The 13,337-nt window shown below is 38.5% G+C and overlaps 1 protein-coding gene across 1 annotated transcript; it reads right to left on the reverse strand.

Annotated features, from left to right (window-relative positions):
* Window positions 1-423: 423 nt before the first annotated feature.
* On the reverse strand, window positions 424-12,601 carry LOC127624979 (E3 ubiquitin-protein ligase TRIM39-like). Its single transcript, XM_052099978.1, has 8 exons — window positions 12,485-12,601; window positions 10,863-10,955; window positions 10,164-10,717; window positions 9,975-10,070; window positions 9,658-9,891; window positions 9,425-9,575; window positions 1,641-1,667; window positions 424-1,473 (listed from the first exon to the last, which is right to left on the reverse strand). The coding sequence occupies exons 2-8, from the start codon at window positions 10,933-10,935 to the stop codon at window positions 929-931; spliced, it is 1,680 nt and encodes a 559-aa protein (XP_051955938.1). The 5' UTR covers window positions 10,936-10,955; window positions 12,485-12,601; the 3' UTR covers window positions 424-928.
* Between the last annotated feature and the right edge of the window lie 736 nt (window positions 12,602-13,337).

A 13,337-nucleotide genomic window follows, 5' to 3' on the forward strand; every position in this document is an offset into this window, starting at 1 on the left:
AATATTTGAACAATCATTTAATCTAAAGCATCACAACTGTATTATGTCCCGCAGATTTGTCCAGAAACATTTCATGACCGACTGAACTTGATGATCATCTCAAATTAATTTAATGTCATAATTCAATTTACAGTTTCTGAAGAAGCTCAGCAAATGTGATCGGAGGTATAGAGGGGCAACTATTGGGGTAAACTCTGTCATGTGACAGTTTCACATTAATTCAAAGAAATGACATTGAACTTGTTGAATTATTGTTTAAGTCTGAACACCAGAGCAAAAACAGTCTTACCGTTTATCAAGCGTGGAAACTGTTAAAAACAACCTGGAATCAGCTTTAATAACAGTTTAATAACAGATTAATAACAGATTAATAACAGATTAATTGATCAAAAATTATCCAAATGTAACAGCTTTTTCTTTCATCACATTAAAAAGTTTTATTTAAAATTATGAAAACTGAATGAACATTTCACACAATGTGGACATTGTTCTGTTATTGTGTGTAAACTTTCTGTATGACATTAATACATCAAACATTTTAATTACACCTGAATTTCACCACTTGATTAATAAAAACTCGAATTACACAACCTGAATTTTTTTAGGTGAATTTACACAAAATATTTTCAAATATTACAATTTAACAGCAAAATCTTTCAATAACAACAAATTACACCCAGTCTTTATTGAACATCATGAATTTAGAGGCTTTTTCAAATTCAAGTTCTGGTGATATAAAAATGACATCACACAGAACACACTAGCAACCATCCAGATCTCCCTAGCAACCATACACATCTCCCTAGCAACCATCCAGATCTCCATAGCAACCATCCAGATCTCCCTAGCAACATACCTCATATTGTCTTTTAAGAAATGTACAAATCTAATGTTCATGTAGTTTTTATATTTATTGGGTGTAAATTCATTAATGATAACTGACAGGTGTGATGATCAGTGGAGTTGAGTTTTTACCTTTAGCATTATTACTTGGGCTAAAATATGGAAAGAGTGTTTGAGTGAAAGGCTGACCAGTGAAAGAGTAGATATGAGAGCTGGACTCCACATAATAAAAGGAGACCAGACCCTCCTCATAATCCACAAACACACCAACCTTCTGTGGCTTCACTCTCACACACAGAGAGACAGAAGGACCAGCACAGGCTTTATATTCATTCTCATTCCTCAACCACACAGTCCAGAATCCATTCACTGGAGTCAGTGTGATCGGTCCCTTCCTGTTAATGGATTCTCTGACCACTCCTAAATACCACTTAGTCTTTCCCTTCACCTGCACCTCAAAATAAAATCTGCCTGAACTGAATCCCTTCTTTCCCAGGACACTGACACATCTATCAAATCTCTCTGGTTTATCTGGGAGTTTTCGTCTAATGTCTCCATGTTTCACTTGTTTTCCATCATCAGACAGGATGAGATATGGATGAGCTGTATCAGGATCCAGAGTCACATCCACTGAGAGAGATCAGAGAATATCAATCACTTCAGAATACAAACATTTTGATTGATGTAATATTGAATCAGAGTATAATGAAAGTGTAGTGCAGTAAGTCAGCTGTCAGTATATAAATGTAAAGTATTGTAAGTGTATATGAGAGAACAGTGAAGATCACACACTGTACCTGCATACTGCTGCATCCTCCTCAATACTGTCAACACAAATCACAAGAAAACATCAGCAATTGTTTACAGGAATATTACAGGAGAAATGCTTCTGAAACTCTATGAACATGCTGTTGATGAACACAGAAAGTCATTTGAACTGGTCTCAAGACAGTTACTGACACAAGTAAATCTGGACATTATGTTTGTTATACACTAGAGCTGTCACCATTATGACATTCAGCTGATGATTGTCAAACAAACTATTTTAATTCATTCATCTATTATGATGATTCATTCTCATATTTTAAGGTGTTTGTTCTGCATGTGTGCTTCATACATTATAAGAAGTATTTTTTCCATATAAAACTTCAAATATATAAATATAAAATACAACCATTATACAACCTCACTGCATATATATATATATTATTGTCATTGTATATTATTATTTGTATATTGTGTAATTATGTGTATATTAATTGTGTTTATGGTTGAGTGACAATAAAGTGATTTGATTGATTTAAATCAAATAATATAATATGAATAAACTTTGATTTCGTTTTAAGTCTTTAATAACTTCTGAATGACATGATAAATAATGTGTCGTTTTGGACAACTTTAGTTTTGGTCAATTTTATATTTACACTTGTTTTTTGAAGAAACATATTTTATGAGTTTCATTTGATCTCTCCACAGAAATCGAGTAAGTAGGCTAGTGACAATGCCCCTGAATTTTTGAGATACCCCTACCAGAGGTAGAACTAAACCCAACAATGTTTTTCATCATCTCTAAGGTCTCCCATACATGAAATGGATTCTTGGCTCAAAATATTTTACTGCTAAGATTGTTAAATTAACAAATATTCTTATAAACCCCAAAACCAAAAAAGGACTGAAATACAGCCTGTCCGTATGAGAGTTAAGGCATATAAACTAGTGCAGATCAAACACACAAGCTCTGAGAGCTTTAAAACTTGGCATGTTTGTAGTCAGGAAGTTGCTTTAACTACTAGAAAAGACTGGATGTGAATATCTTGATGTATGGAATAAATAGAGACATATAAACACATACCTAAAATAAGCGGACATGCACAAATTGAATATCTATGCAGAATGTTTTAATTTACTTTATGGTTGCTTTGCCAGGGATTATCATAGAAACACATATGATGGCTTGTTGGAAAGGTGGGGTTGTGCTGAATCCAGAAATACCAAATATGTAAATATAGCATGACAAATCAGAGTGTTCTGTTACTCAATGTATGAGGTGTACAAAATGAATGAAAAAGAAACACTGACAAAATAGTCTCAAGTCCAAATCACATTATCAGTGGTGAGAAGAATGTTGAGAAATTCAGTGTTACTGAAGTAAGTTACTGAAAGTAAGTTACATTAGGTACGTGCTGATCTATATTTATGATACATTTATCATACATTTCTTAAGGCACATTATACTTTACAATTCATATTAAACACAGATCCAATTGAATCAGGTTAGCATTGGAACGGAACACCTTTATTAAAATATGTATATCCACTTGAATTTTGTTTTGGTCAAGTTATTACTGAAAAATGAAAAATAATATTGTTAGCTTTTGTCTGTCAAGACCAGCAGTGGGCAGTAGAGCCTACACTGCTTACTTCACCCCATTGGTGTGATCTTTTATTAGATAAGAATAAGATAGTAAATATTTTTCATTTGATAAGCGTATTGTGGTCTAGTGAGTTGACTACTGTTAGGCTAATTGTTGGATCCAGCTGTAGCTAGCTACTTAATTGTCTTTATTGATATCTTCCTAACCAGACAGGTAAATCATTACAAATATTATGTCATATGAAAAGGCTGACCTAGCCTAATACAAGTAGCTAAATAGCTAGTTGTAGAAACTAAGCTATTTAAGAAATTACTTAGCCCTCTGACTAATGTTGCTGCATGTGTAATTCAACTTGATTTGCATTTCAATGAAAATTCTGAAATGTATATAATTTTTCCTTTTCACTAGTCTCTTGAATTATGGAGAATGTCTTACAGACATTGGATCCAAAGCTTTGTATAATTTGTGGGAAACATTTTGAAAAGGGCAAAAAAAAAGATCCCTATGTTCAAAACCCCACAGTAGAAGGCCTCCAACGCATACTCACTCTTGCTCAGCAGAGAGATGATGTCCATAAAACTCTGGCTCCATATACAGATGACATACTTTCCTCCAAAATCAAAGTTTCATATCATGTATCATGTAGAGCGAATTACTGCAGTAAGACCAAGTTGAATATGTTGAGAGTGAAAGCACATCTGCACCACGAAGGCTGAGTAGGGCTGATACAACATCATTTAAAATACGGAGAGATTGTTTCATTTGTGGGAAGGCCAGCTCTAGACCAGAACCTCTGACAGCCATTTCGACTGGTACAGGCACAAGTACCAGAGACAAGGTCCTTCGGGCAGCTTCTGAAAGGCTTGATGAAGATGTTCATCTTCGAATACTTTCATGCCAAGATCTCTTTGCATATGATGCCAAATACCATAAAAATGTGCCTTGCAAACTACATCTCTGAACGAAATATAGAAGCTGCCAGACGAAGAAAAGAATCAGAAAAGCAGACCAATGTCTATGACAAAGCCTTTATTAAGCTCACTGAAGACATTGATAAAACAGTATTGTCCAAATATAAGAAAGTGAGGACTCTCAACTCTTTGACTGATAGCTATGACAACTTACTAAAGACCATTGCTGAGGAAGAAGGTGTGTCCATAGTTCAACACAAGAAATATAGATCCTGGAAACTAAAGGACAAGCTGATACAGCATTACAAAGACAGGCTTGTATTTGTTCCACGTCCAGGACAGTCAGATCTGATCTGCTCAGATAGTATGACCATAGGTTGTGCACTGAGGGAAGCTGCTAAACTCACAAAAATAACAGTAGACTTTGAGACAACACTTCCACAGACAAGTCAGAGTCCGAAATCCAAATATTACACAGGGCTGCAGACATATTGAGGAATAGCATGGATCAAGTAGAGCATGACAGTCAATCATATGTCAGCAGTGACCGTCTATCACATCTCCAATGCAGCAAGTATGTACCCAACATCCTGTATGACTTTGTCAACTGGTGTGTTGATTCACATGCCCACAGAGATTACCAAACATGTGATGATGATCCAGCTTCAAAGGACAATCTGTGTGTTATCGCAATCTGTCATTATCTCATTGGACAGAGCTGTCACATCCATACGCCAATCACACTGGGACTTGCCATTTTGATACATCATGAGTTTGGTAGTAAGACACTCATCAATGAGATCAGTGCAATGGGCCACTGTATTTCCTATACAGAGGTTAGGCACTTCCTCACATCTGTGGCAGCAGACCAGATATCAAGGACAGAGAGTGGTGTCTACATCCCAACTGGCCTCACTGGAGTCGCTGAACATGGAATTGTTGATGCAGCCATCGACAACTTTGACCAAAATGAAGACACCCTGGATGGGAAGCGTACAACTCATGCTATGGCCTCTGTTGTGTTCCGCAGAGGCCAAGTCTCCACAGCAGATACATGCCTAGTACGGGTTCCACAGAGGTCCCTCACCACCATAAACACATTTGATATTAATGGAGATAAACTTTACAGGTACATTTTGTCCATTCTTTTTTCTCTGAAATCTATTTTTATGTTGTTTTGTTATGGTATTCGCTTAGTCACATGAACTGCTAAAGATTAATACAAAGTAATGTTCAATATGAATGTATGTTGTGAGGTTTTGAAGTGATTTGATATTCAATGCATATGATCATAAGCTTATCCTCTCATTTCAATTGTGATTACAGATACATCAAATCTACAAAGCGACCCGAACCACCTGAACTTGCCCAACCTGAGTTACTGCACACAAACACAACAATCTCTAAAGCAGCTGAAGACAGAGATCTGGTATGGAAGCTGTCCCGAAATGTAATTGAGAACCAGCAGCATGTCCCTGCTTGGTCTGCATTTAATGCCTTCACGTCAGACACTGCTTGTTCAGTAGCCAGTGTACTCTACCTACCCTTCATAAGAGAATCACCCTCAGAATTGTCCACCATCTACACATCTATGATACGACTTGTATAGCTTGCTGCAGAACTGGGACAGCACCATATTCTTGTAACAGCAGACCTTGCTATTTATAGTAAAGCACAACAACTCTTGTGGAGCAAACCATCGCCCTTACAAGGAAAGATCACAATGAGACTGGGAGGTATGCATATCACGATGGCTTACCTAGCAAGCATTGGAAAGCTATATGGTGATGGTGGACTCTTTGACATACTAACTGAGTCAGATGTGTATGCAGAGGGAACAGCTCGACAGTTGCTTCAAGGGAAACAGCTGGCAAGAGGAGTAAGAAGCATAAAGCTAGCCTCTGAGGCTCTGTTCAGGCTTCTCTGGCAAGCCATGCAATCATGGCTTGAAAAACAAGGCCAATGTTCAATGACTGAAGCACAAGAGCAAATCCTACAAGATGTACAGCATGCATTTCATGGTAATGACAAGGCCACTGCTCAACAGCTCATCAGTGAGATGGACACTGAACTTCCTGAGATCCAGAAGAGAATCCAGATGTTCATAAATGAGGGAGTTAAGCAATCAGCAACCTTTGGATACTGGTTAATGTTCCTCAGTGGTGCTGATCTATTGCTAAGGATTCTTCGTTCGGAGCGTGAAGCTGACTTTCAACTTCACCTGAATTGCATGTGTGAAGTGATGCTTTGGTTCAGAGCTGCTGGCAGGACCAATTATGGAAAGTACATGCCAGTCTATGTTGCAGAAATGAAAGCACTTGAACATGAACAACCAGAAGCATACACATTCATGCAGCAAGGTGGGTTTGTTGTTCACGGTCTGAGCATCGAAGCTTCAACTGTGTGGCTACTGATCAGGCACTGGAGCAAACCATTAATCGAGAAGGCAAGAGTCAGGGTGGAGTTGTTGGCTTCACATTACGAAAAGGAGCTCTCACAAGATGGTTGATGACAAGACATGTGACCACAGCATATGTTGATGCCATGTAAGAGCTTTGTGACACTGATGATCAGAGCCCGAAAGCACACAAGGAGCATGGAGCATCCAGAATGGACCGAGACATACAGAAGATAATGGAAGCTGTGGAGCAGAGGCAGAATCCCTTTGATCTTGATAGCATTCCTGAGGAACTGATCAACATTGCAAGTGGTCAGGTTGCATCTGAGAAAGTTGCAAAAGAGCTCTCAAGCTTCCTCAAAGATGGTGCAAAGCAGAATGCCATCTTTATTGAACAACGTCTGGCAAAATCAAAAAGAACAAAGAGCTTCTGGGAGCCAGAGAAAAGAAACCAGTGTGCAACCTTCGAGGACATGAAAACATCAGTTGGAGTCAGCATATTTAGAAAGGTTCACATGGACTCAGATGTGCTCTTTCGAAGATTACTGGCTGTCTCCAAGCAAAGAGAGGTGTCCATGGAGACTGTGATGTCTCATGAACTCGCAGCTGTACCACCCTCTTTGTTTTATGATGATGGAAGCATGAGGAAGACAACAAAAGCTGACCTGGCCAAGAAACTCGAGGCTGTTGTTGAAGAATCAGAGCAGCTGCCAAATGATAAAGAACCATCAGCATATATCATTGATGGCATGGCTCTTCTACAGAGTCTCAATGATTCAGCCTTTCAAACGTTCAATGACCTGGGTGAGTGTGTCTGGAAAAAGATTGCAACTTTAATGGGAAAGGAAGGTAACAGCTGTGTCGTTATAGTGTTTGATAGATATGACCACCAACACTCAGTCAAAGATCTTGAAAGACAAAGAAGAGGCACCATTCACACCAGCAGATGAACACATATCATCACAGGAGAAACAAGTGCTGTTCTATGTAGCTTTGTCAGCACCTACATCGCCAGTACTGGGCCAACGAGAATTTCTTCAGAGAACAATGTCATCTTGGCAGGTGGCTTTGAAAATGGTCAGGAGGTTAAGAGAGTTAGCAAGTCAGGCATTGACTGCTTGAAAGATCTTTACAGTGACCAGGAGGAGGCTGACACGAGGATGGTGTTACATGCAATACACCTTGCACAGTCACATTCTCGTCTAATTGTCAAATGTGATGATACAGATGTACTAGTTTTGCTTCTGTACTATTCAAGCAAAGGGATGTTTGGATCCTCAGCAGTGTTTATGCTCTCTGGACATGGCCTTAAGGAAAGATTCGTCCCTATCTGTTTGATCGCTCAGAAGCTTGGAGCAGTGCTTTGTGAGTCTTTACCTGCATGCCACGCCCTCACGGGTTGTGACACCACAAGCAGTTTGTACAGAATTGGGAAGGCCACTGCCCTCACAAGACTGAAGACCCATCTTTGTGAGTTACAGGAAATGACCAAATTTGGACTCTCTGGTAGCCTGGAAGAGACTTTGCCTGTGGCAAGAAGGTATGCCCTCCTCCTGTATGGCCAAAAGAAAAAGATGGATGGGCATCCTTGCACCAACCTGGATGAGCTGAGGTACACACTAGCATCTACCACAGATTTGTCAGCAGCAAATCTACCTCCAATAGAAGATGCCTTCCAGCAACATGTGCTGAGAGCCTTGTACCAAACAGCAGTGTGGCGTCACAGCCACCTGGCCAAACCTCTTCTCTGGAACCCGGTTGGTAGAGGATGGAGGCTCCGAGAAGATGGGTGCATTGAACCTGTGATGTTCCAGAAGGCACCAGCACCTAAAGAAGTTCCCCCTGAGAATTCCCCCTGAGAGTGTTTGTTTTGTTTGATTGCCATTTGTTTGATTTAAGACAGTAATTTAATTTGTATTTTGTGAAGTTAAGTTATAGTTTTATTAAAAGGCTCATTAAGGTCAAACTGCAATCCTGACTCCTGGTCTCCTGTTTGTGCTATGGTAAGGTGTTATCTTTCGATTTCAATCTTTGTTTCCATATAGTACAAGGTGCCATATGAAATGTTTCATAATTAAATGCATCTTATATTTGAATTTCTCAACATTCTTCTCACCACTGATAATGTGATTTGGACTTGAGACTATTTTGTCAGTGTTTCGTTTTCATTCATTTTGTACACCTCATACATTGAGTAACAGAACACTCTGATTTGTCATGCTATATTTACATATTTGGTATTTCTGGATTCAGCACAACCCCACCTTTCCAACAAGCCATCATATGTGTTTCTATGATAATCCCTGGCAAAGCAACCATAAAGTAAATTAAAACATTCTGCATAGATATTCAATTTGTGCATGTCCGCTTATTTTAGGTATGTGTTTATATGTCTCTATTTATTCCATACATCAAGATATTCACATCCAGTCTTTTCTAGTAGTTAAAGCAACTTCCTGACTACAAACATGCCAAGTTTCGAAGATCTCAGAGCTTGTGTGTTTGATCTGCACTAGTTTATATGCCTTAACTCCCATACGGACAGGCTGTATTTCAGTCCTTTTTTGGTTTTGGGGTTTATAAGAATATTTGTTAATTTAACAATCTTAGCGGTAAAATATTTTGAGCCAAGAATCCATTTCATGTATGGGAGACCTTAGAGATGATGAAAAACATTGTTGGGTTTAGTTCTACCTCCGGTAGGGGTATCTCAAAAACTAAAGCACTTTTTGACCATTTGTCACTAGCCTAAAGTGTGCGTCTCCTCCTCTGTGTCTCTGTGTGTCATTAACACAGTGTGTGTGAACCAGGAACATTCGCCATTACACCATCATTTAAAGTGAAAGTGCGCTTTGTGTTCACTATCACACTTTATATTTGTTTGTTTATACACTTACCAGTTTGACCGAGTTTTTGATCTACAGTCTCATGTAGAGTGTCTTTGAGTCGAGTCAGAGCTGTCTTCAGAGTGTCCACACTCACATGAGTGTCAATACTGATCTCAGTCCAGTTCTTACTGTTTTTAGGGCTGTACAGGGACGGGTCAATCTACAGCAGGACAGAGGAGAAATCCATCAGCATGAGGAGTGTTTTCTAATCATTCTCATTGATGAGAGAGATGGACACTGACCTGTAGGAGATGAAGATGATCTTCAGTGTGTGAGATCTGCTCCAGCTCAGAGTTTCTCCTCTTTAGCTCAGTGATCTCCTGCTCCAGCTCTTTAATGAGATCTTCAGCCTGTTTCTCTGCTGCTTTCTGCTTCTCCTCCAACATCTCAACAACTTCAGTCTGACATCTCTCAATGGAGCGGATCAGAGTCGTGAACACCTCAACACTGTGTGATTTCTCTTCTTCTGTGTTTCTCTGATGAGATCAAGTCACAGTTTAAATGTATTTAATTCAGCACCTTTATTTATAAAGAAGATTGAACCCTAAATTTGACTGACCTTTCTCATCTCTACAGAGTGTTGGATGTCTTGAATCTTCTTCATTCTGTTCTGGATCATCTGCTGCACGTCTGTCTGTGTCTTTACCAGCTGATTCTACAGACAGAGAACAACACAGACACATTTCATCACTCAACACAGCTTTTCCATCTTCAAAATAAGTATTGATTGAATATTAGTAACTCTTGCCTTCTTCTCTGCACTCTCGTCCTCTATAGGAACAGTGTTGTGAGTCTTGTGGTCTCCATCAGTGCAGGACAAACACACACACGTCTGATCATCTCTGCAGAACAGCTCCAGAGGTCTCTCATGTTTCTGGCATATATAATCCTCCAGATTCTCCACAGCGTCCATCAGTTTGTGTTTCTTTAGTTGTGGGACTCTCCGATGAGGCTCCAGGTGAGTTTCACAGTAAGAGCTTTGACACATCAGACAAGACTTCACGGCTTTCTGCTTTCTTTCATCACAGAAGTCACAGAGAACTTCAGATTTACCCAGATTAAACTTCTTCTCAAAGTGTTGCACGACCTCTCTGAGTGTTGTATTAATCTTCAGATCAGGTCTTTTGCTGAATGTTTCTTTACAGAATGGACAGCTGCAGTTCTGAGTGTTTTTCCAGCATTCATTCAGGCAGGTCTTGCAGAAGTTGTGTCCACATGGAGTTGTGACTGGATCAGTGAACACATCCAGACAGATTGAACACTGAAGCTCCTCATTTAGTGCACTACTGGAGGACGACATCACTGAAAATACAAATTATTGAAGTATTATTGTATATAGATTTAATCTGATGTGATGTTTAGGTTTTCACATGACATTATTATTGTTGTTGTTGTTATTTGCTTCATTAATTCACTAATTTATTATTTTTCTCTCTCACTGACTTACATGGACGTGAATCTTCTGAACTGTTTCTCCTGGTTGGTTTTTGTTTTGGTGATGTTGATGAAGATTCTGCCATTGCTCTTCCTCTCTTTAATCCTGTTTAGGACACAACACTCCAACATCTCATTTCACAGCATGAAACATGATCAAAGTGTGTGAAATATTAAAGATGAACTTCTCAAGAGGACATTCAGTTCACTTCTGAGTAAGTTCTCATATATTCTAGATCTCCAGTTTTATTAAATGACTCGATGTAAGATGAAAGTCAAAAGTTCAAGTGTTAAAAGTGTCTGTGATCAAAAGTAATAAATGTTGCAGTTTAAAGCTGATTTCAGTATTTAGTGTGCAGTATGCAGTTAGCAGTATGCAGTTAGCAGTATGCTAGTCATGTACAGAAGCTCTAGTCTACAGCACCTCTTACAGTACAGTCGGGGCACAATGGAGGCAGCTGCCACCCTAAATAGACGTTTTGTCTCCCCAGTTTTGACCATTAAAATATCACTATGTGTATTCTGATGTTCTTCTTCATTTCATAGTTTTTAAGAGTTCATTAAAGTTTTTGCTGTTACTCAAATGAGACACAGAGTCTGACAGAACCACACATACATAATGGCACACCTTCAGTTCTAGTATCTGAGGACTATAAAAGTTACATAATGGAAAGGCACAAACAAGAACATTTAAATATGGCCAATTCTGAAAGTACAATCCACTATAAACACTCCCCTAAACCCGTTCTGAACAATTTTGCAGAACGGCTATTCAGTTGTTCAGTCCAAACTTGGTCAGTCCTTCACCTGCCGAAATGCATTCTGGGTACCCGACAGTGCTACAGTATGTTTTGATGTGTGAGCTTACTTCAATGTGCTCACTTTAAAAGCACATTTCTTATATGGACTATAATTCACAATAGTTTTAGTACATGCTATTTTTATGTTATGAGTACATTTAAAGGGATACTTTACCTTAACATGACAATTCTGTCATCATTTACTTACTCTCATGTCGTTCTAAACCCATTTGACCTCTGGCATTACAATTACTTCCATAGTATGTGTAATATTAGTCATGTGCTCATTGAATAATAGTCATTTACTCAAAATATTCCCTAAACTGACAGAGTGATGCAGGTAATAGTCAGTGAAGTGTCCTCATGTAGGCTGTAGTTTGCAGTCCTGTGTTGGCAGTATTCACTGTCTGGCTGGTGAAGACTGAATGAAGTCATCACATAACAACACAGACTTTACATTAGTGATTGCAATAAAGCAACATATATATATATATATATAAACTTAAGTGGTGTGTTGAGTATGAAAGACTAAATGGAGTAAAAAAGATGAAACATTTTCACTGGACTTTGTTCATTCTGTCTGCAGTTCAAACACTTCCTGTTTCTGACGTCTTCAAGTTATTTGACCACATGACAGCACACATCAAACTCTGATTTATAACCGATTCAATGATATTCTGATACTAATTCAGTAAACTAGTTGGAGTATTTAACTGGTGTTTAAATCTGGTTTTGTGCAGCTTTATTCCAGTGTGACACAAACTCCTCTGAATCAGACCACTAACATTAGAAACCTGTTCAGGGAACAGTCTCTTATATTTCTATTATCACTTACCTGTGAGTGAGTATCAGCTGTGATCACTAAAGTTTGACAATATCTGAAGAAATATTCTGCCGTTTGAAGAGAGAAAACGTTGAAAGACTTCCTGTTTTAAAAACAGTTTCACTTTATCTGAGATTCAGTGATGTCATAGCTCCGCCCCTATCTTCTCATGAATATGTAACAGGTATAAACTCATTCCTATTCGCTGTGTGTGTGTGTGTGTGTGTGTGTGTGTGTGTGAGTGTGTGTGTGTGTGTGTGTGTGAGTGTGTGTGTGTGTGTGTGTGTGTGAGTGTGTGTGTGTGTGTGTGTTTGTATGTGTGTGTGTGTGTGTGTGTGTGTGTGTGTGTGTGAGAAAAACAACAGTGGCTTTTAAAGGGTTAAAATCTTGAAATGAATATTTGTTAGTTATTATCAGGAAACTCATTGAAAGTGTAAAATAATATTAATATATAATATATTTAATTGCAGTTTTTTGACGTGGACATAACGGTTAAAACAACACAATTAAATCAGAGGTAAATAATAAACGAAAAGCTTTATGGCAATTAAAGTGATGTTTGTGATATTTGAACTAGATGTAAAGATGATCACGTCATTATCTGAGACATTTCTAGACGAATCACCTGCAATCATGAACCTGTAAATGAGTTTCGTTTAAAAGATCAGGTTTCCAATTGAGCTGATATCACAAACAACAGGTCTGGAGTCAGTGATCGAGCCTCTTTAGTGGACTTACACTGACCTCTTCTGGACAAAACCAGCAACTGTTTGCACCCTCATTCAAATCTAACACAGCTTAATATACCAGACAGCTTTCTATCATGCTTTCTAACGGGCTCATGTGATGTTCACTGTTGCATATA

Source organism: Xyrauchen texanus, chromosome 31, assembly GCF_025860055.1.
Source record: "Xyrauchen texanus isolate HMW12.3.18 chromosome 31, RBS_HiC_50CHRs, whole genome shotgun sequence".
Lineage (NCBI taxonomy): Eukaryota > Metazoa > Chordata > Actinopteri > Cypriniformes > Catostomidae > Xyrauchen > Xyrauchen texanus.